Raw genomic sequence first — 24,800 nt, forward strand, 5'->3', positions numbered from 1 at the left:
GTCTTAACTTGGGGCTTGAATCCACAGATTTTTACAATGACGAATGCCATACAGCCCATCCGATCTCATCTTTCCAGAATACCTACCCTATTGTCCCCCATCACAGCATTAGGCTGGCTGTTTAAATGAGTCCCAATGTCCTGGGCATAATTACTCTTCCTGTCAAAATGATTTGACTGTACATTTTGTGAGCGAAACGCTCCAGCCAATTGCAAACAGCAGTGTCCCATAAACAGTTGTGGATTGAGAGACCAAATTATGTATTTATATTTTAAGGGATTATTACCCCCGGAAAAGCGATCTGCCATTCGACTAACAAACGGGTTCCTACTTACTGCTAGGTAAACAGAGGTGTGTGGAGTACGGAAACTTGACTGATGTTTCGCCCAGCCCGGGAATCGAACCCAGGTCGTCCCGCTTGCGAGGCGAGTGCTCCAACCACTGAGCTAAAAGACTTCACCCTCTGAATAAAGAAAATCTCCTGGTGCCTATCCTGAAATTGTTCTTGACATCTCCAAACCTCTATCCTGTCTGATCAAAGGTGATAGTGGTAGCGACTGAGCCAGGCTGACATCTAATCACATAACCTTTCAAATGACCCACATTTTGAGAAAGAATCAAAGAACAGATTTCATAAGAACAAGAAATGCTAGACGAGAAAAGGCCAAGATCCATCTAGTTCGCCTTCCACCTCCCTGGCGGTCCCATCTAAATTTTAATTTAGCTTTAATTGTCTTTTTGTAAATGGTTTGTTATTGACTGTCAAAGAAAGAGATAGTGAGTTCAGAAACTGGCAAGGGCACTGTAGTGATATACAAAGATGTGAATAGTCTAAATGGTCGATACTTGTGGTGTTGTAGAAATTTGACTTATGAATGGTCTTTTTCATGTAGGGATCTGATGTATAAATCACCCTATGGATTTAGTTACTAGGTGTCAGTGTGCCTCAGTCACAAACACTCTCGTCTCTGTGTTGGAAGCATGTGGGTTCAAGCCCCATGGCAGAGCTTTTTACACAAAAACTCGGCTGACACACCTGGGAAGAGTTTTGGATTGTCAGAGGTGCCGTCTTTCGGATATGACATTAAAGCAAGGTCCTGTCTGGGTTGACATTGAAGATCCCGCAGCCCTATTTGAAAAAGAAGGGAATTTCTCCCTTGGGACGTCCTCCAGATGTGAAAGGCGCTCTATAAATGGAATCTTGTTGTTGTTGTTTGCCCTTCCAGTGACTCAAACTTAGCTGTTTGTGGGTCATTGCTATGCACAAATTAGCTGCCTTGTTCAAAGTGATAATAATAATAATGATAATAATCCTTGCATTTGATATAGCGCTTTTCACGTCAGGAGGACGTCCCAAAGCGTTTCACAGAACACACTGTAAAGTGAATTGACCGTATATTTGTGGGTGAATGCGGCAGCCAATTGCGCACAGCAATGTCCCACAAACAGTCGTAGATTGAAAAAGACCAATTTATTATTGTTTTTGTGTTTTTGGAGGGATTATTATTTGGCTCTGTGTGGAGTAAGGAAACTTGCCCAAGGTTTCGCTCTGCCTGGAATTGAACTCAGGTCTCTCGCTTGCAAAGCGAGTGCTCTAACCACTGAGCTACAGGACTCCACAACATATCAAATGCAATGATTATTATTATTATTTTCGAAATTCCCTATTAGTCTCCGAATAAACAAGTAAAATGCCAACTATTCAGAGTATTTTTAACATTCGAAACATGGGGGGGTTAATGAGATGAAGCAAAGAGTTGGGTTATTAACTCAAAATAAAGGGCAAAAGTAACAGCAAACAGTCTTCTATCATCTTATATTAAACTAGCTGATTATGAATATTAAATCAACACATTTTAATTCATGTTACAACATTTTTCAATAACAATGAAACAGCTGACTTTGCCTGAAAGCTCGGCGATTGAGACATTAACAGATGGAGACAATACCCTAATTTAATTTTTCAATCAAGTATCAATGAAATGCACTTCAAATGATTTTATTCCCTTTGATTAAGCAATTAATGTTGAGTAAACCTCCTTTGGTAAGAAAGAGTGTGATGAGCTGGAGTTGGTACTTTGCTGGCTCCAAGGTGATGTGTTTGGCAACTCAATGTCAGTCCTCTGTGGTGATCTCGGTAATAATAAAACCACTTGCATTTGATATTGCACCTTATCACGTCTTCGAGACATCTCTCCAAAACATCTGTTAAAGAATCCGTTAGGCACTATTTCCCTAAACATAATAATCCTTGCATTTGATATAGCACCTTATGTCATTGAGACATCTCAAAGTACTTCACAGAATATACTGTAAAGTGAATCAACTGTATATTTTATGGGCGAAACACGGTAGCCAATTTCACACAGCGGTGTCCCACAAACAGTTGTTTGTAAGTAAATAGACCTGGCATTTGGGGATTTTCCAACATTCACTGTTTAAAAAATCTGTCCATTAGCGTTCTCACTTGGCAGGGATTTGGAGAGCTTTAAATTTAATCTGAAAAGTGATTTGAGCCATTATGACTCGCCATGTCTGATAATCTCTTCTCTCTGGATTGCGTGCTATAGGTAAGTTCCCAAGCATGTTGTGTATTGGATTTTAAACGCATTAAAACAAGAGCAGCATCTGCCCTTAGGATATTTCGAAAATCTTTCTCAAAGGTTGAATCAAAGCTAGATGTGTATTTGGCCACTTCTTAGAGGGAAATTGCATCGAGTTGCTTTCGTTGCTTTGGTCAGCCAGGTTCTTGATTCATGTGGAAACCCAGAACCATGCTTAAGACAATGGAAAAACAGCTTGATTATAGGCACTGAGACAGGGCAGCTCACTCCAGGGAACAGAATGAGCACCCAAACTACAGTTTCTGAACGATTTCATAAGAATTGCATACACATGTTTCTTAGTCACACAGTGATTGCAAAATCTCTTGGCAGTATCCCATGTTGGCAGTAAACCAGTACCTTTTGTTACTATTAATTCTGGGTTGAAAACAAGCTTTTGAGTCAAGGGATCTGGCGCTTTGGCACGTACAAACCAACCAAATTTGTGTTTGCTGGGCTCGAGCACTCAGGTTGCTATTAATACATGGGTTCTGCGCCTGTGCTCATTGACATTTTGCAGTTTGCACTGTGCTTCACAGACATTTAAGATTTGTTCTCCACCTGTGCAACAGACAAGCATTTGCAGAGGATGGGTCGTTAAGGGTGACGAGAAAAGAGCAAGGAATTTGGCTTAGGGTAGATTGAACCGCTGAAATGTTCAGCACAAAAAAAGGCATTTTGACACTTCATGTGTGTTCTGGCTCATTGAAAGAGCCAGAGCACTTGCCCCGCAAGTGAGAGACTAGGTGGTTCGACTCCCGGCAGGGTGAAACCTTGGGCAAGTTTCCTTATTCCGCATGCCTGATAATAATCCCTCAAGAAAAAAAGAATAAATTGGTCACTTCAATCAACGACTGATTGTGGGACACTGCTGTGCGCAATTGGCTGCCGTGTTTTGCCCACAAATATACAATTAATTCACTTTACCGTATATTCTGTAAAGTGCTATGAGATGTCGAGAAGACGTGAAATGCGCTACATCAAATGCAAGGACTATTATTATTAATCCATTACAATAACAATAATAATATTCCTTGCATTTGATTTTGCAACTTATCACGTCATTGAGATGTCTCAAAATGCTTCACAGAATATAATGTAAAGTGGGTTGACTGTATTTTGTGGGTGAAATGCAGCAGCCAATTGTTCATTATCTGTCTATCTCTCCTTCGGATTAGAAAGCAACATTTACATAACATTTTAGATTTAAAAAATCCTCAAACAGTGTTTGATATACTGCATCATCTTTCATATCAGGAGAATGTGTTTCGCCCACACAACATGCAGTCAATTCACTTGACAGTATATTCTGTGAACGCTTTGAGACATCTTGAAGACATGATATTCAAGCTATATCAAATGCAAGGATTATTATTATGTTGCAACACGCTTCACAGGATCTGCTGTATGGTGACTATATCTTTCAGGTGAACAAGGCAGCATATTTGCACACAAAAAGTCCCACAAACAATCTTGGAGTGAATGACCATTTTTATGTCAGGGAATGTTAACCAAGACACCAGGAGAAACTCACTTCTCTTTTCATGGAGTGACATGGGATCTTTAATATCCACATGAACAGGCAGACAGGTCCTCGGTTGAACGTCTCACCTCTGAAAATGCAATACTTCTCCAGCACTACATTGGAGTGTCAGCACAAGACTGAGACCCAACATGGGGATTGAACCCCCAACTTTCTGACTCAGGCTGACACAACAAGATGTTTAGTTTCCTCTTGCAAACTAATGGGACCTGTCTGGATCAACAGAGATAGATGGCTTCATGGGAGGAACAAACTACAACACTAATACAGTTCAGTCTTAATTTGGAAGCCGTTTTCCTCCACAGTTCTTAACCAGCTTCCGAATCAAGACTGAATTTGAGAATTTTCCACCATTCTGTACATCACTTAAATTGTAAGGTAAAATGTGTTAGCTGGAATTATACGTCTCCAATTTTTTTTAATATTCCTCTTATTTTTCAAACGACCAAGTTTACAATATGATTTACATTTATACAGCTCATTTCACGACAGGAAGGTGTCTCAAAATACGTGTTTCACAGTGCTATAAGGGCACGCAATTTGGGGGAGGTAGAAGTTGAGGGCAGTCAGATGGGAAAGGTGATTGAAAGCATGATCAAAGAAGTATGTTTAGAGACATGCCTTGAGGGAGGGAGGGAGGGAGGGAGTAAGATCCTCTCGCTCGTTTTCAAATCCCTTCAAACCCTGGCACCTCCCTCCCTATCTGACCTGCTTACCCCCCACTCTCCCACCCACTGCTTCCATTCGGCTGGCTCCGGCCTCCTGTTTGTCCCTCTTGCCCTCAGTTCCACCGTCGGTGGCTGTGCCTTCTGCCACTATGCCCTAAAATTCTGGAACTCTCTCCCTCAATCCCACCTTCTTGCCCGTTCCCTCCCCACCTCCAAATTCCACCTGAAGACCTTTGTTTTTGATCGTGCTTACGGTCACCTCCCACCTCCCTCTCCACCTGGCTTGTTGTCAGACTCTACCACTGTGAAGTACTACGGGAAATTGGAATTGAAAGGATTCATTGAGGTACAGATCAGCCATGATCTAATTAAATGGCGGAACAGGGTCGAAAGGCAGAATTTTTCTTTTCCTTTTCTTTTCCTACATTCCTAGGGGATGCTACCCAGTGTGAAGAGCACTATATAGATGCAAGTTGTTGTTGTTGAGTAGTTGGAGGCAGCAGAATGGCTTAAAGCCCGCCTGCCGATGAGCACAAAACATTTAATTCCCTTTGGAAAGAACAAGGATTGGAAAAATAAAATTCCAAAGCTAGTACTTAATGGAAACTTTTACATGCTATATAAAGGCCAGCATTGTATTAAGTTAACACAAATAAGCAATAAATTAATGCTGACTGCTTCTTGTTTCTCAAGAGATTTACTAGCCAAAGCGGTGAACATTGCCAGCGCTAACACAGCACAAATCTGACACTATGGGTCCAATCTTACATATCTTGCATGTTTTGTTGATAATAATCTTTACATTTGGTACAGCATCATTCAAGTCAGGAAAATGAAACAAAGTGCTTCATAGGATATACTGTAAAGTGGAATGACTATGTGTTTGCGAACTCAGCATCCAATTAGTACTCAACGATGACCCATAATGAACCATGAGATGAATGACCAATTTTATTTGGGGCATCAATGGCCAGGACACCGAGAGAAACTCCTTTCTCTTTTCGAATAATTATAGATTCATAGATTCATAGAATGTTACGGCACAGAAGGAGGCCATTCGGCCCATCGAGTCTGTGCCGGCTATTTGACAGAGCAAGTCACTTTCACTAACCCCAATCACCAGCTTTCTCCCCATAACCCTACAAACCCGTCTTCACCAGATACCTATCATCCACAACAACAACAAGATTCCATTTATAGAGCGCCTTTCACGTCGGGAGGACGTCCCAAAGAGCTGGACAGTTGGGTCAGGACCCGAGCAGGGCTGAAATAGTCAAGGTGTGGGGAGGGAAGGGAGGGGGTGAGGAGGGGGTAGAGAGTTGAAAGGGGAGCTGAAGGCACGGTCAAAGAGAAAGGTCTTGAGACCGGCCTTGAAGGAGGAAAGGGAGGAAGCAAGGCGAAGGCACTGGGGGATAGAGTTCTCTCTATCCAATTCTCTCTTAAAAGCTGTTATCGAATCGGACTTCACTACCATTTCAGGCAGATCATTCCAACTTCGAACAATTCGCTGAGTGAAAACATTTCTTCCAACCTCCCCTCTGCTTCTTTTGGTAGATATCTTAAGACTGTGACCACGAGTCACAGACACACCTACCAGAGGAAACAGCTTTTCCTTATCTAGCCTGTCGAAACCTTTCATGATCTTGAAGACCTCTATCAGGTCCCTGCGTAACCTTCTCTGCTCTAATGGGAAACGTCCTAACTTCTCCAGCCTGACCTCATAGCTAAGGTTCCCCATTCCTGGTATCATTCTCGTGAAACGCCATGGGATCTTTAACATCCACCTAAATAGGCAGACAGGATCTTGGTTTAAAGTCTCATCTGAAGGACTGTGATGCCAATAATACAACATCCCCCAGCACCGCACTTAAGTGTCAGCTTAGACTGTGAGTTCAAAGTCGTGACGTGGGGCTTGAATCCACGACTTTCTGACTCAGATGTGATAAAAGAGTCCCAGCGTCCTGGCTTCACCCACCGTTCCTGCTAACCCTGTTCCAGTCATTAATTATCCTTTTGGGTAACAATATACTTATTGTCTATCCATAAATTGCTCTTTGCAACTCTAAACCCGTTTCCTCTTGTTCCGCTGTTTTAATGCATCCAAAAGTATTTTCCAAGGTCTATTTTCTTAATCCCTTATGTGCGAGGCCAGGCAGTGAGTTGACGGGTTGGGAAACGTGACGGATGAGCCTGTTTGTCATTTGATTTCCACTCAAGTGCACTTTTCTGCAGGGTCACTGGATAATCATTTGAGGAGTAGGAACTCTGGCTGAATTATCCTTTACTTACCTTAAGGGCTCAGAAGGCAATTACAGTAAAACTCAATACTGGTAGGGCTGGTAAAAACACAGACTGGGGATTGAACCTGGGACCTGTATGACAAATTTGTGTTACTTTTATCAGGTAAAATTTCAACATTCAGCTTGTGGCAAAGGCTATTCATAACATTTTAGTAACCGCAATATTGAGTAGGTGCTCTGCATTAATCGAGGTCCCGTTTGCCTGTTCAGTTCGATGTTAAAGATCAGTACATTACTGCTTGGAAAGGGAGTTTCTTCTGGTGTCCTGGTCACAATCACCTTCCAATAACAACAACAACAACAAGATTACATTTGTATAGCGCCTTTCACATCAGGAGGACGTCCCAAGGCACTGGACAGAGTACAGCATTTCAGACCCGAGCTGGGGTTGGGGGGGAAAGGGAGGGGAGGGGAAGGTGGTGCCCGATGGCACGGTCGAAGAGGAGGGTCTTGAGGGGGGACTTGAAGGAGGCTAAGGAGGGGGCGAGACAGACTGACTGGGGGATGAAATTCCAGAGGTTGGGGGCAGAGTGGCTGAAGGCTCTCCCGACAATGGTGGTGCGGGTGGGGCGGGGGACGTGGAGCAGCCAGAGCCGGCTGAGTGGAGGGAACGGATGGGTTGGTAGGGGGTTAGAAGATCGCAGAGATAGGTGGGGCGAGGCCTTGGAGGCTTTGTATGTGAGGACCAGGATCTTGAACTGGATCCTCTGAAGGATAGGAGCCAGTGGAGTCGAGCGAGAGTGGGGGAGATGGGGTCACGGAGTTTGGTGCGGGAGAAGACACGGGCTGCAGAGTTCTGAATTATCTGCAGACTGTGGAGGGAGGAATTGGGAAGGCCGACAAGCAGGGCGTTTGCAATAAAATGGGCTGTTCACTTAATGGCTGTTTGTGAGACTCTATTGTGTGCAAATGAACAGCTGCATTCACATACAAATAGGAACAGCTGCATTCACCTGCAATGTCTCAACGATGTGATAAGGCACTATATCAAATGCAAGGATTATTATTATGTTAAATATCCCACAGCTCTATTCGAAAGGGAGTTTTATTGGTATTTCAGCATACATTCCCCTCAGGTAATATTGGTTTTCATTCCATGGCTGTTTGTGGAACATTGCTGTACACAAATTGCCATGATTTTGAAATCAATGTGAAAGGCACTGTACTAAATGTAAGGTTTATTTGATGTTTCCTTTATAAGAGTGATATTCATCTCATCCTGAGAACTGAACAGTGTAAGGTACATATTAACCACATAGCAAAATGGACCTGTGCTTGGGGTGGAGCTCCAGCACGCATTATGATTAGGTTGAATGAATCAGTATTGTATCAATATTGGGGGTATCAATCCCTTCAAAAATAAATGAATAAAAATAATAATAATTTGGTCATTGAATCCATGACTGTTTGTGGGATGCTGCTCTATGCAATTGGGCTGTCGCGTTTCACCCACAAAATATATAGTCAATTCACTTTACAGTATATTCCGTGAAGCTCTTTGAGATCGTTTGAAGACAACAGCAACTTGCATTTATACAGCACCCTTCACGCTGGGTAGCATCTTGGTGCGCTTCAAGATGTGATAAGGCGCTATATCAAATGCAAGGATTATATTACTATTATTATTTTGGCTCCAAGGCCAGTGCTGGAGATTGCATGACTTAAATCAGTGACTAAAATGGGGTAGGGAGGCGGTGATAGTCGGGGTGAATTCTCAGTGATTTTGCCACTGTTTCATTCATGTTGACTGGTTCTCAAGTGGATTTTGTTTGACATATGCTGTTTGCCTCACTTCTCACTCATTGAAATATTTGCTTGAAGGAAGCAATCTCCTAAATGATTCTGTGTGTATCAGATCCACACTGAATGTTTCTACTTATTGTTGAGTCCCAAACCAGAGGACATACATATAAGATAGCCAGTGGTAATGATAAGATAATTACCCTTGCATTTTGAATATAGTGGCTTCTCACACCCCGAGTGCTTCCCAGGATTTTACTTTAAAGTGTAGTGACTGTGTGTTTTGTGGGTGAAATGCGGCATCCAGTTGCGCACAGCAATATTGAACAAACATCTATGGAGAAAAACTCCCTTTGCCATTCAAGTAATGCCATGGGATCTTGCTGTTTGTGGGTCATTGCTGTGCACAATTGCCACCTTTGTTCACCTCCAAAACTCTTTTGAGTCATCCCAGTGTGAAAGGGACTCCATTAAAGGCACATTTATTGTGGTTAGCTATTTACAGCTATAGATAGATAAACATCTCTGTTCCTTCCTCTATATAACATATTAGGCCTTGCCCTCAATAAGACAGATGCTTCTTATCAACTCCCTCTATGTCTCAGGCCCCTCACAGCCTCATTAATCTGCAGTATTTTCACTCTAAAGAAATTGGTTTGTTTGGCTCGAACATAAGCAAAAAATGTTCCTTTGGACAATAACCCCTGTGCCTTTCACATTGAGAGGACATCTCAAAGCGCTGCACAGAATATACAATAGTGAATGTGTATTCATAGGCAATCCAACAGCCAATTTGTAGACAGCAAAGTTCCATAAGCAGCCACAAGGGAATAAACAATTTTTATCTGGAGGCATATCGGCCAGCAGACCGAGAGAATCACCCGTCTCTTTTTGAATAGTGCTGTGGAATCTTTGACATTTACCACAACACAGCCTCTGAAACAGAAAGTTAAACGTCTCATTCGAAGGATGGCACGTGGAGTCCTGTAGCTCAGTGGTTAGAGCACTCGCTTTGCAAGCGAGAGACCTGAGTTCAATTCCAGGCAGAGGGCGAAACCTTGGGCAAGTTTCCTTACTCCACACAGAGCCTAATAATAATCCCTCCAAAACCAAAAACAATAATAAATTGTCATTTTTAATTCTACGACTGTTTGTGGGACATTGCTGTGCGCAATTGGCTGCTGCCTTCGCTCACAAATATACAGTCAATTCACTTTACAGTGTGTTCTGTGAAGCGCTTTGGGACGTCCTCCCGAAGTGAAAAGCGCTATATCAAATGCAAGGATTATTATTATTGTTATAACAATGCAGTGCTCCTCCACCACTGTTTCTGGAGTGTCAGCCTGGACAATATGAGCTCAAAGTCCAGACATGGGGTTTAAACCAACAGCTTTCTGTCTCAGAGGTGATAGTCATAGTGAGTGAGGCAGTAGAGGAGGGTGTTATGCAGTTGTAAAGTTATATTCCTTCCAAAAATAAGAATAATTTTGTCAATTCAATCCATGACTGTTTGTGGGACACGGTTTTGCGCAATTGGCTGCCACATTTTGCCCACAAAATACACAGACAATTCACTTTACAGTGTATTCTGTGAAGCCCTTTGAGACATCTCGAAGCACTATAGCAAATGCAGGATTATTATTATATTATTATAACTCTTAATCCAATAACTACGCAGCACCAATGGACATCAATCAAATCTCAGCTTTGCCGAGATGTATAATGGTGTAAATCAAGATCAATGCCTCAGTTATTTCTTCATTTGATGTTCAAGTTAGTTCAGGATAAATCCTGGTCCTGGTAAAGGTTGGTGTAAAGTATCAGCAGAACATTGTATTCCTGAGAGATCTCGCCCACAAATATATGGTCAATTCACTTTACAGTCTATTCTGTGAAGCGCTTTGAGACGTCGAAAAGAAGTAAAAAGCGCTATATCAAATGCAAGGATTATTATTATTATCTTTCTCTAATTCTAGATTTTTAGCCCCTGTTTACTCATCACTTCCACTTTTGTTTGCTAGAATTGCAAGGTCATCTTTAATATATTGATAATCCTTAGGTTTGGTACTGTGCTTTGCCTTTCGTGTCAGCAGGAATCCCAAGGTCCGCTTCATAAGATACACTATAAAATCCAATGAATGTGTGTTTCATGGGTGAAAGCAGGAGGCAATTTGCATATAGCAGTGTCGCACAAACAGTCATGAAGCGAATAATCTCCTTTAATTAGGATATTGTTGGCAAAGAGACTGGCAATATTCCCTTCTCTTTTTGAATAGTCCCACAGGATCTTTAATGTCCATCTGAATAGGCAGAAGGGGCCTCAGTTTCAACGTCTCAACCAAAGGACGGAACCTCCATCACTGCGTTGGAGTTTCAGCTCAGACAATAGGAGTCACCAGTTCTGATGTAGGGCTTACATCCACAACCTTCTGACTCAGAGACAGCTAAGAGACTCAGGCTCATACACCACAAAAAAAATCACTTAAGGGGAATTTAATATATAATAATAATCCTTACAATTTAAGTGGTACCTGTGTTCAAGAGACATGTCCTCTTGTTGCAAATTGCACGACACTATTTACAATCAAGGGGATTTCTCTTGGTATCCCAGGAGGCAGTGCCCATTTAATCTCATTTTTCCAGATCATCCACCCTGACTTCTTCCCAAGAAATAGCATCAAGCCGAACCTCAAGCATTTCCTTCTTTCCCAAATGAACCCAGCAGCAGGGGTTTAGACTTTCAAATGGGCAATTTCAGGGCAGACGTCAGGACCGAAGGGCATTTTTCACGGAACTGACTTGTGATCTTGTGTGGTGGTCCCTAGTCTGGTTCTTGAGCCAGGTGGGTCCGCAGTATTCCAGGGCACTGCTGATAACTCCATAGTCAGCCTGGTTCATTGGCAGCCCCTGGAAGGGCAGATCAATCATTGCAGGCAGGCAATCAACCCACTCAGTCCCAGTTAACCCTGCAAGCCAAAGCCCTAACAGTTAGGGTGATCTTAGCTGGACAAACAGTGGGAAAACTTGCCAGACAGCAATGTGAATGGCTAACTGGTTAGGCTCCAGCAATTCCCCAACGCACACTCTGGGGTACCCAAGCCTTGGCTCTTGCCAACCTGTGCCTAATACTTTCCAGGATTAGGTAAGCAGGATGCGTCCTCCAGGGATGAGTACGCATTCCATTCCAACAATCTGTCTCTGGGATTTCCATGTATAGGTGGGATGCATGCAATTCTCAGTGTGGTTTGGATACTCTTAAGCATGGTGATGGGTTTCTTTATGTGCCAGACACCCCAAAATATGATGCCCTTTGTTTAGTGGACTGCACTGTTTCGACTCAGCAATAATAACACAGTGGATCTGAGTACTTTGTTCATCTGAACACCCTTTGATGTAAGTGACGTAATTGCACGGGATGCTTATCGCTACCAGCTTTTGACTATCAGTACACTGTAATGATATTCTAATCACTAATGGAGAGGTATTTGCCTCAACATTTTAATATGAGTGGGATTTTGGAAGTAAGTTTATCTCAGTCAGTCTCCCAGAAATGCAATCAGTCTCTCAATAACACGCAGTCTCTCAATAACACAGAGGTGATGTAAGTCTTAGCTAGAATAATTTTTTATTTGAAAGAGATCATTGTTAATATCTTTACTGAGCTGTGCAATAATAACTTGGTATTTGTATTAATATTATATTTGTCTGAAATATGCTTTAGAACCTATAAATCCCTTAATGCACTAGTACGTCACTCTCCCTCCCACCTCACCCCTCTGCTTGTCTGCTCCTCTCAGCTAACTTGGGTTGCCCACCCTAACCATGACAACATGGGTGCCCTCTAGAACTCCATTCCTCTCCCCATCTGTCTTCCCCTCTCTATTTGTCTTCAAGCCCACCTTAACTCCTACTTGCGAATGTGCTTATGGTCACCTCGCCCTTTCCACTCTACCCTCTCACTGTCCATCCCACCACTGTAAAACTCTGTGAAGAACGATATATAAATTCAATTTGTTGTATGACGCATTTGTTATAATAATAATCTTTCCATTTGGGTATAGCGCCTTTCAAATCAGAAAGGCGTCTCAAAGGGCTTCACAGGATAAACTATAAAACGTAGTGACTGTGAATATTGTACATGAACGCAGCAAGCAATTTTGTTTACAGCAAAATCCCATATACATTATTCTGGCTTACAGTCCCCCAGATAAAATCAATCTCTCACTGCATGGCTGTTTGTGGGCCATTACAGCACACAAATTGACTTCCTTGTTTGCCTGCAAATACATAGTCACCACAGGTTGCAGTAAAAAGAACACACAAAAAAATTTGGTCACAAATCCATGGCTGCCGCATTTTGCCCACAAAAATATACAGTCAAAACACTTTAGTGTATTCTGTGAAGTGCTTGAGATGACTTAATTATGTAATGAGGCACTATATCAAATGCAAGGATTATTATTCTTATTAAATACTGTCCACTTTAGGACATCGCCTGACATGAAAGGCGCTGTACAAAATGTAAGGATTCTTATCCATTGTTTAACATCGAACTGACAGTGTAGTGTGGAACTCAGCCTGTATGCTGCCTCAGCCTTTTACATACAACTTATATAAACTCATAAAACGTTTCAACAAGGATGTAAACAAGAGAGGCAAAGACGTGGAAGATAAACAACAGAGCGAGTTCCTGTATAATTCAATCGCTCTTCCGGTTATGTACCTGTCCTCACCCACAAAATGTTTCGGTAAATCATGCCCTGTTGCGTCTCCTATCAAAGTGATGTAAAATTTGATGCTAACTCCTTGTTGATTTATTACGGTGACCATTTCAATTTCTGCAGGGGTCTTGCAGAGCACAGGCTGTTCAGAAACCTGGATTTATCGGTGAAGTTCCCACCACACCTAGTGGTGAATAACATGGGACTTAAATGTCAGCCTGGCACACTCTCCTCGGAATCAAAGGTTGTTGGTTTAAGCCCCACGTCTGGACTTTGAGCTAAGACTCTGGGCTAATATTCCAGTGTAGTGTTGGGGAAGAGTTGGGACATCCTCCCGATGTGAAAGGCGATAAATGTAATTTTGTTGTTGCATTGTTAGAGGTGTTGTTCTTCAGATGAGACATTAAATCAAGTCTCTGCCTGCCTGTTCAGGTGGACGTTAAAGTTCCCACGGCAATACTCAGAAAGAGAAGGGAGTTTCTTCTGGTGCCCTGGCCAACAATCCCCTAAATAAAATTGGCCAATTTGTGGCTTTTTTGTGGAACGTTGCTGTGTGCAAATGGGCTGCCACAAATACAGTCATTTCACTTTACAGCAAATTCAGTAAAGCACTTTCAGACATCCTCCTGATGTGAAAGGCGCTATAGCAAATGCCAAGGACTATTATTATTGTTATGATGAATCAGGTTGACATGTAGCAGGTGGAAGTGCTTCAACCACATGAATGTGCAAAGCTGCTTTGGCTGAAAAGTAAGAATCAGCCTCCAATACTTTTTAATTAAAATGCCTGGCTTCCCCAGCACTGTGACTGCTGCTGCTGTCACAAGGATGATTTGATTTTTCTGGCAGGTTATCGAGAGCACCCGTTCGCACGTTTATGTGCAAACAGAGCAAATTAGGTGCTTGCTGGAGTCAGCTTGGCAACTTTGCAAAAAAAAACAAAAAAATACCAGCAGCACGAGTAATCTTCAATTGCCCTGATCATAGAAACACAGAAACGGAAGCAGGACATTCAGCCCCTCGAGCCTGTTCCATCATTCTATAAGATCGTGGCTGATCTGTACCTCAAATTCAATAACCTGCCCTCGCCCATATCCCTTAATATCCTGACCTAACAAATAGCGATTCACCTCAGTTTTGAAGAGGTGAATGGATCCAGCATCCACAGCCTTTTGGGGGAAGGAATTCCAGATTTCTGTTACCTTTTGGGTAAAAAATTGCCTCCTGACTTCATTTCTAAGTGGCCTAGCTCTAAGTTTAATATTATGCCCTCTTGTTCTGGATTCCCCTACCTGAGGAAATAGTTTCTCTGTACCACTCAGTGTGTGTGGTCGTGGGGAAGCTACTCTGTGAATAAGAGAGCTGTGAGTCTCTCACCCACTCCCTCAGATCAGCAAACTCAGGACTGCTGTGTACCCCTCCACCTACCCGACTCCCCATTCCCAACACTGGCAGCCAAGCTTCCGTCCACTCCCTGATCACTGGAACTTCCTCCCCAAACCTCTCCACCTCACACCGATTCTCCTTGTTTTCAACACTTCTAAAACCCGCTTATTTGACTGTGCACTTGGTCACCACCTCATGATAATAATAATCCTTGCATTTGATATACACCTTATCACGTTGTTGAGATAGCTTTAAGCGCTTCACGGAATATATTGTAACGTGAATTGACTGTGCAATCCAAACAGTCGTGGATCCGTGACCAGTTTTGTTTTGGAGGGATTATTGCCCTCGGAAAGCAACTATCAACCTGGTCCCTACTTACTACTAAGTAAACAGAGGTGTGTGGAGTAAGAAAACTTGCCTAAGGCTTCGCCCTGCCAGAGAACCAAACCCGGGACCTCTTGTTTGCGAGGCGAGCGCACAAACCACTATGCTACGGGACTCCTACAAGATAGTTAACTCCATACCTTCCTACCTACCTTCCTCTCTCATCCACCACCACCAACACCCCGTCTCCCCACCGCCCTGGTTTCTGCGCTGTCAATGTGAAGCACATTGAGACATTATCTTACATTCTGGCATCAGTCTGGTTCAGTTGGTAGCACTCTCATCTACACTGGAATGAGTTCAAAGTTCCAGCGTGGGGCTTGACCTTAACTGTGCTGTCAACTGAGCCAGGCTGACACCCGAGTTAGCAGAACAGCGCTATGGTAATTTGAATTTGTGTTGATGGAAAAAAGCACCTTTAAGCTGGGCTCATACTGTGCAATGAGCACAGAGACACAGTGGGAGTCTGAGCATACTGACCGTCTGGCTTAACCAAGCCTGTTAATAATGTTGTCCTGTCTCCCCTTATGATTTAATCAACATTGACTCCAATATCATGTTGCTTTATGAGCTGCATCTGTTCGCTTTTGGGAAACTATGGCAACCGTTCATTCATCCCCGTTTAAAGCATGGAATAGGATATGCAGTGCACGGTGAAAAACATAGGGGTACTTTTGTAACTGTTTTGGAGTGGAGTGTATTCAGTCTATTCAGATGATCTCTTTAATATCTCAATCTGTTCACAAAATAGTAAATAGCAACCCAGTCGGTTAGTCGATTGCCGGTTCGCTTTCCTAAGGTTATAATCCATCAAAAAAAAATCTGGTCACTTAATCCACAAATGTTTGTCGGACACTGCTGTGCACAAATTGTCAAATTGGCTGCCACGTTTTGCCCACAAAATATAGAGTCAATCCACTGTACAGTATATTCCATGAAGCACTTTGTGATGTCTCAATAACATGATAAAGTGCTATATCAAATGCAAGGATTATTATTATTTAGGTCTCAGCCTGTCTCAGTTGGTAGCACTCTCGCCTCTTGGTCAGAAGATGTGTGGGTTCAAGCTCTGTTAAGACTTCTGCCATCCTCAAGGCTGACACTGCAGTGCAGTTCTGGGGGAACACTATTCGTCCCTCCTTCAAATGAGTTATTAAAACTGAGGTCCTGTCTGCCTGTTCAGGTGGACTTTAAAAATTGAGTGACACTAATCAAAAAGAGAGGGAAGTTTCTTCTGATGTCTTGGCTAACAATCCCCCACATATTCACGTTATGGCTGTTTGTGGGATATTATTACCATGTTCGAATTGGCTTCCGTATTCAGCTACAAAATACACGGTCACTTCACTCCTGTGAGGCACTTTGAGAAGTCTTCCTATCATTAAACGTGCTTTATCAATTGCAAACATTACTCTTTTTTACTGATAGTTCACAGAAGGTCTCAGACCATATCTTTCCTTTGTTACCATCCTTATATGACTCTCCTTAATGCTGATTATTAATTATTATCTAATCATTAATTACCTTCTGAGTAAAGAAAAAACTTCCTGGTGTCTGTCCTGAAATTGCCCTTTACAACTGTAAACCTATGCTGTTCTACTGTTGTTGCATCCTAAATTATTGTTCTGGGTTTACGTTTTCAATCCCATTTGAAATTTTATACACTTCTATATAAATTTCCCTCTGAGTCAGATGTCTTCTCTCAAGACTGATTGTCTGAATATATCTCTTCCACTAATATTGTTTAGTTCCCACCAAACCGTTAGTATGATATTCTCTTATCATCGTTTGTGGATAATTTGTTAATCACAGTAACTTAACCCACTCAAAATAAGGTTTTGAAAGGGCAAATAGAGAAGTGCATTTAATTGAGTAACTAGAAAGATAAATTTAATAAGGTAAATAGAGTGATGAATTGAATAGGGTTAATGGAAAGGGAAAGAAAATGGAAAAGTAAATATAACAGAGTAAATGGAGAGGAAAAATTTAATAAAATAAATAGAGGTGAACTTAAAAGGTTAAATACAAGGATAATTAATTATTAAAGGAAGGTAGGATAAATTTAATAGGGTAAATTCATGGAGGCTATTTCAATTGCTCAGAGTCAGAGGGCCTAGAGTCCAAATCACCAATATAAAAGAGGAAGAAGTCAGAATATTATTTTTATTAAGTCTCGCTTTAAATCCTTCCACCTCAACCCTACCACCAGCAACTTCCCTCCTCTCCTCCTTCTCTCATCGCCCAACGTCTGACACCATCTTTGTTAAAGGTGTTAGTTTACGTTGGTCACAGAGGAGGTATTTTTCATCCTTGGGATTACAGTCAAATTCCATGCTTGGATTTATTTTACAGCATTTCTTCATAGATTTTGTCCAGCATCTCCCATTCTCACTAAGCCTTGGATAAGGTCCCAGAAAGCTGTATGGTGCCCATGGCAATGCGTTGCATTGAAAGGCAAAATAAGTCAAACACCCTCAGGAGAGTGTGGGATGTGGGATCATTTCAACAGATAAACAGATAAGTCATAAGAAAGGGTTCAGTACACCTCAGACACAGGTAATTCGGGGTCCTCTCGCTTGCAAGGTGAGCGTGCGCATCGCTACACTATAGGACTCCACATGGTACCACATGGGTTCAATGGCTACCACATTCTTCAAAGGATTCACTTTAGTTTCGGTCAGCCGGGCATCTGGCACGTGTGGAAACCCATCACCATGCTTAAGATTGAGACTCCACCTGAGTTCTGTGCATCACACCGACACATGGAAATTCCTGTGTTTATGGAAATGGAGTGTGCGCTCTTTCCCTAGAGGGACGCACTCTGCTTGCCTAATTACAGAGAGTATTAGACGCAGGCTGGCAAGAGCCCAGGCTTGGTGGACCCCAGCATGTGCATTGGGTCAACTGCCACAGTTCAAACAGTTAACACCACATAGCTTCGCATTGAAGGATATGCTGGAAGGTCCAATGACTGTGTGTTTTGTAGGCATACAGTCAGACTCTGATTGTACAGTCCGTAATAACATGGGATGTGATTTTATACACCCTCCCAGCTTCCACATTGTGCAAGTGGAGCCTGTCTTATAACAGGGTCCACCTGCATAATGTGAGTGATACCCAACTTCTCCTACAAGTCGGTGAACTTGAAACCAACAAGTGTGGTTTGTAACTGTATCACATACATAATCAAAATCCAAAATACTGCAGATGCTGGAAATCTGAAACAAAAACAGAAGTCGCTGGGAACACGCAGCAGGTCAGGCAGCATCTATGGAGAAAGGAAAGTGCGTCAACCTTGTGGGTCCATGACCCTTTGTCAGAGCTGCGGCATATTGGAAGGGAGAGGTTACACCTCTTTAACCCATCATTCCCTCTCGTCTACCCTATTTTCTCCTTTGTCTTCCTTGTGCTGCCTCCCACCTCCCTTAAAAGCCTCTTCGTTTTTTGTGGCATACATAATGTTGAGTTTACACTGGCTGAAGCCAAAGGTAACAAAGCTAAGGATGGTAGGCAGCCAGCAAGAGAAGGAGCTAAGGAACTTGTCTTTTGAGAGTGTGGACAATAGTACACAGAGACCGTTGCTTTCATTCATCAAGCTGCTGGAGAAAGCAGGTTGCAAAGGCAGATACTTTTCCCTCTACAGATTTGTCAAATTGAAAGCCTGTCAACATTCTTGATGAGAGTGCTACATACATGCAAGATGTTGTTGTCCTTGATAACTAATTGTCTGCATCATCCTGATTCAACAACTTTCTAAGCAAGTGTTCTTTGAATGAGACATTAAACCGAGGGCCCATCTGCCTGTTCAGGTGGACTTTAAAGATCCCATGCACTATTCAAAAAGAGAAGGCAGTTTCTCCCGGTGTCCTAGCCAGCACCCACAGATAAAACTGATCAATCACTTCACGGCTGTTTGTAGGATATTGCGGTGCGTAAAATTGTGCTGTTGAGTTTACCTGGAAAGTACAGTCACAGCATTTTACAGTATATCCTTCAGCCGTCCTCCTGACATGAAAGGCACTATATTAAACGCCACGATTATTGTTATTATTTTGGAGCATCCAGGATTTGGCAAAGTTAACCACAGCCTCCATCTTGAAGCTGGACTTCTGCGATTTCTTGAAGAATCAAAGTGTGGAATGAATTGAACAATTTGCCAAATTCTCGCAGCTCTGATCTGTTACAACATAAATAGAGTGAAATGTAGACCCTGGTGGAATGCTTCCTCAAAGACTTATGATTAAAAATCGGAAGCATTTGGACATGTTAAGCGCTCTGAAATTGTTCCCAGCATGAAGGCATCCATATAAATGCAACTTCTTGTCGCAAAGCAAGAATGCACATTTTGCAACATTGGTCAAAGAGGAAATTTGTCCATTGAGAAATTCAGAGTTGATTTGCATGTTGGCAATCCCATTTGAGTAAAATCCCAGTAGGTTATAAAGTTTATTTTTCATTCTTTCTGTCAACAGGAACTTGCATTTATACAGTGAGCTTCATGCAGGATAAGGTCTCGGAACACTCTTGCAGAAATCGGCAAATCGTTGAATTCAGTCTCAAATTTGTAGTCAGTTTTCTGTAGTTTCTTAACTCGGATTAGTGCCGATTCCATTGGGTAACGCTGAGCCTATGTGTTTTTCAGGTGCCCCCTGTGTAAGGGACAGGATGTCGGCCAAATTCTGCCTCACTCTGAAGAAGTTGGATCGCTGTGTGGTGGCCACAATAAGGACCCAGTGTTGTCATACCTGCCATGGGGTGAGCTCACTGGCATCGAGAAGAGGCTTGCGACCAGCCTTCACCCGAAGACACAGCACCAGCTCCTGAGGAACATCTTTCTTTTCCCTTTGGCTGCGCTCCCCTCCCAATAACGGGAACTATCCACCTCTGCTGTGGATTAGCACTCCCAAGAGAGCCCCGGGCTGGAGTGGAGGGTGAGGGAGGTTGGTGGGGTGGAGGTAATGTTAAAACCTGTGTCTATCGATTCGTTTTGCAGTGTAGATGATTGCGGACGCCATTTGCAATTCCGTCTCGTCCGACCTGCTTCACATCCCTGTTCTCCCACCTCTTCCCCCACCCTCGCCCAATCTGCCCCACCATCAGCCATTCTGCCTCCACCCTCTGTACCTCCATCCCCCTTACTCGCCCCCTACCCTCCCCCACCCCACTCCCTCCATCCCTTCCCACTTTCAAAGGCCGCCACAAGACTTACCTCTTTGATCTGGCATTCGGTCATCTTCATTCCCCCACCCACCGTCCAGCCACCTTCTGATTCTTCAACTCCCACCAACCCCCCCCTTCCCCATTCCTTGCTTCGTATATAAAGCCGTTGGGACTTGTTCCCGACATGAAAGGTGCTGTTAAGTGTAAAACTTACTTGTGTTTAATGTCTAAATTACTGCCCGGAATGAGCTTCCCATTTAGTCTTTCCCTCCCCTACGCTCTTTTGACCTGCAGAAAGATCCAGAGAGTGACAGCTGAGTCCTAGGTACCACTGTCCCAGCAATAGACACAACAGCTCTTGTTGCGCCAATTTATTTCAAGGAAAACCAGGCGCCGATGATTTGTTGAGCGGTGTAACGCCCTGCGAGATGCTACCCTGCGTGATGTTCTCTATATAAATGCCAGTTATTGTTGTTTCATCCATAGACTGAGATGCAGACTTGACGTAAAAGAGCAATTTCCAATTCTCTTTCATTTCACGACAGACAATCTTTGCTGTCGATTCCCAGTTCTGTGTTCCCGTTGCTTCTCTTTGATGGATTTAATCCTTTAATCCCTAACCGCCCCTCCCCACCACCCTCCGCAACCCACCATCATTTTAAAGGCCCATCGTGAGCTCCCAAAAATGGCCATGCGGATTCCATCTTCGACCCAATCGATCGAAGCTCCACAGTTAGAATTGATCAAAGGTGATTTCCACATGAAAGCAACTGCGTAAGTGTTACAAAAAAACTTTGATTGGACTAGTAATTTTATTCCAAGGCCTCCCCTCCTCCTCACTTCTCCTGAATTACAATGATTAGTAACCAATTGTGTGCAATTGGCTGCCACGTTACATCCACAAAATACAGTCAATCCACTTTACAGTATATCCTGTGCTTTAAGGTGTCTCAGTAATGTGATAAGGCGCTATATAAAATGCAAGGATTGCTATTAATTGTGGAATAAACCAAAATCCATCGGGTGCAGGGCAAATTCTGTTTGATCTTAGCTGATTTCGGAAACGTTTAAGATGAAAACAATTTCTTTGACAGGTTCTCCTGGGAAGGACCTTAAACTTTCTCATGTTTTTAAAGAGCCCATGTGGAAGCGATTCAAAGAACCTAAATTCTACCTAGCCCGTAAAAGTCCGCAGGCTCTTGCAAGCCTGCGCTAATTCTTTCCGGAATTAGGTAAGCAGGATACCTCCCTCCAGGGAGAGAAAGCATTCCATTCCAACAGTCTATCGCTGGGATTTCCATGTGCAGATGGGATGCATGGAATTCTCAGTTTGGTTTGGAGACTCTTAAACATAGTGATGAGTATCCGCATGTGTCAGACACCAAAATAAAAGTCTGCCTCACAATTTAAAGATCACCCCGAATTGTGCAAACATCTCAAGGCCCAGGATTAATCTGGAAGCTGGTTTTCTGCAGTTCTTAAACAAAAGCTGACTGACTTGTAAATGTTAGTCACAAGCTCTCTATTGACGTCTAAAAATGAACTGGCATTCAGCGCTGGCTGCAACAACAATAATTTAGCATTTACTCAACGCCTTTCATGTCAGGAGGATGTTTCTAAGCGCTTCACAGAAAAGGTCGGGAGATTGAGGGGAGGATCCAAGTAAGGTGGAGGTGACAAAAAGCCTTGTTGAACAGAAAGGTATTAAGACAGGCTTTAGGAGGGAGGAAGGGAGGGAAGGAGGGAGGGAGGTGGACAGACTCTTATGATGGAGTTCCAGAGAGCAAGGGCAGAATGGTTGAAAGCTCACCCGCTGATGGGGGGGCAGGTAGGATAGGGGCTATGAAGCAGGCTGGTGTTCGCTGATTCAGCAGTTTAGCTGAACACTGTGTAAAGGGGCTTAGTTTACATTTCAGCAGAACTTTTGCAGGGTTTGAAGTGAGAATACATATTATTTTCCCACTCCCAATCGCTCAACGTGAGCTAGATGTCACCTGGTTTAGTTGGCAGCAGTCTCACTTCTGGGAATTTGAACTCATAGCCCAAGCTGGCACTCCAGTGCATTGCTGGGGGGGAGCACTGCATTGTCAGAGCTATCGCCTTTCAGATCAATTCTTTAACCAAGCTCCCGTCTATACTTTTTTCAGGTGGATGTTAAAGACCCCACTGCACTACTCGAACAGAGAAGGGATTATCTCCTGGTGTCCTGGCTAACAGACCCCCAGTTAAAATTGTCCATTCAATTCACGGCTGTTTGTGCTTTGTGTAAATTGGGTCTGCGTTTGCCTGCAGAGTACACAGTCACTACACTTTGAGACGTTTCAACATTAGGCGTATAAAATGCAAGGATTATTATTGCAGAAAAACTGGTTAGGAATGGTTTTGGATTCCAGTGTCCAATTATTAGGCCTCTGGGAGCCAAAGCAGCACAACTGTGACATTCCCTCACTGTTGGTTCTTAAATTTCTCATGTTCCTATTTTTAGGAACGTGATCTTAAAGTTTAAGATCGTGAGGAATTTTGGAAAACCGTGTTGGAGTGTTGTCTTAATTTTTAACCCAATTTTCCTCAGTTCTCATTGTTTACTGCCTTCTCAATTAATGGTGAATGTAATAGTGTTAAATCCCAAACCATCTTATCCTAAACGTTAAGACAATCATTTTAAGCCAATGAACAGAAGACTTTAGTTAAGGTCTTCTGTGTGTCCAAGAAATACAATGCCATGACACCTGGTGGTCAAACGCTGGTACTGCAACGTTTATAACGTATGTACGTGTATCCACACAATGTTTGTGGACCTGCGTGTGTGTTGTTATGCATGAATGTCTGTGAATGTATGTTGTGTTTGTTCATGAGTGTTTGTGTGTGTATACTTAACCCTTATCGTTTCGTTTGTACGTGTGTGTCTATGTTGTGTTTGTGTGACATCATCCGCAGACATAGAGTCAATTTACACATGTATGCGGATGACACCCAACTCTATCTCTCTGCCTCTACCCTTGACTCCAGGGCCACTGCTGTCCTGACAGAATGTCTGTCAGACATCAAGTCCTGGATGAGAGTTAACTTTCTTCAGTTGAACGTCAACAAGACTCAGGCTCTCCTGATTGATTCCCATCAGCGCCTCCACACCTCAGGCGCTGATATCATCACCATCCATGAATGCCAACTCCTCCTTGCTAAGCCAGTCCGGAACCATGGGGTCTTGTTTGATCCTCAACTACCCCACATCAGTGCCATCTCCTGCTTTGCCTTCCCCCACCTCTGCAACATCACCCGGCTCCGCCACTATCTCACACCACAGGCCACCGAGAACCTCTCACACAAATTCATAACATCCAGGCCCGACTATGCAAAGTCTTGATTGTCGGCGTCCCAACTCCTCCCTCCATAGCCTGCAGATCATTTAGAACTCCGCTGCCCGTGTCCTCTCCCGCACCAGGCTCCGCGAGCCTATCAACCCCATCTTCGCCCGACTCCACTGGCTTCTCATCAAACAGAGGATACACTTCAAGATTCTGGTCCTCACCTTCAAAACTCTCCATGCCCGTGCTTCCCCCTACCTTTGCAACCTTCTAACCCCTACCAACCTGCCTACTCTCTCCCCTCAGTTGGTTCCAGCCTGCTTCACATCCCCTGCCTCGCCCACCTCACCATTGGCGGGCAGACCTTCTGCCACTCTGTCCCCATGCTCTGGAACTCCATCCTGCAATTCCTCTATCTCATCCCCTCCCTTGCCTCCTTCAAGATCCATCTCAAGACCCTCATCTTTGACCATTCCCTCGGTCCCTCCCCCGCCCTCCACGCTTCCGGATCCTGACCCCAGCTCGGGTCCTATACATTATCCAGCGCCTTGGGACGTCCTCCCGATGTGACCTTTCACATATACATATACGCTATACAAATGTAATCTTGTTGTGCGTGTAAATGTTTCTCTGTGCTCGTGTGTATGTGTGTATATGTGTGTTTGTGTATACCTGTTTGACTGTGTTTGAGTGTGCATGTGTGTGTGTTTGTATGGGAGGGAGGCAGAATCCAAAGACATCCAACGATGATATTTTTGAATTCTGCTAAATGATCCGTGAAAGGCAATACATTTTTGTTTACAACCTATTTGCTGTCGTCCCAGAGGAACCATATTGATAGCTGCCCAAAAGCAATCCCACTTCACCTATATGAAAGAACTTATCTTTTTACAGTGTCTTACAATAATAATCCTTGCATTTAACATCACAATCACATCAAAGCCACTCCAATCTCTGAGCGAATCTTCCTTGCCTAGTGCAATGTTT

The 24,800-nt window shown here is 43.2% G+C and overlaps 1 protein-coding gene across 1 annotated transcript in view; it reads left to right on the top strand.

Moving 5' to 3' along the window:
- The window catches only part of LOC103184889 (A disintegrin and metalloproteinase with thrombospondin motifs 12-like), a 201,510-nt gene extending 181,338 nt beyond the window's left edge, over nucleotides 1–20,172 (top strand). The window contains 1 exon segment of the mRNA XM_042331953.1: nucleotides 19,991–20,172. Within this exon segment, the coding sequence (XP_042187887.1) occupies nucleotides 19,991–20,172 (182 nt within the window).
- The last annotated feature ends 4,628 nt before the right edge of the window (nucleotides 20,173–24,800 follow it).

Source organism: Callorhinchus milii, unplaced genomic scaffold (genome assembly GCF_018977255.1).
Source record: "Callorhinchus milii isolate IMCB2004 unplaced genomic scaffold, IMCB_Cmil_1.0 Scaffold1, whole genome shotgun sequence".
In the NCBI taxonomy this organism is placed as follows: Eukaryota; Metazoa; Chordata; class Chondrichthyes; order Chimaeriformes; family Callorhinchidae; genus Callorhinchus; species Callorhinchus milii.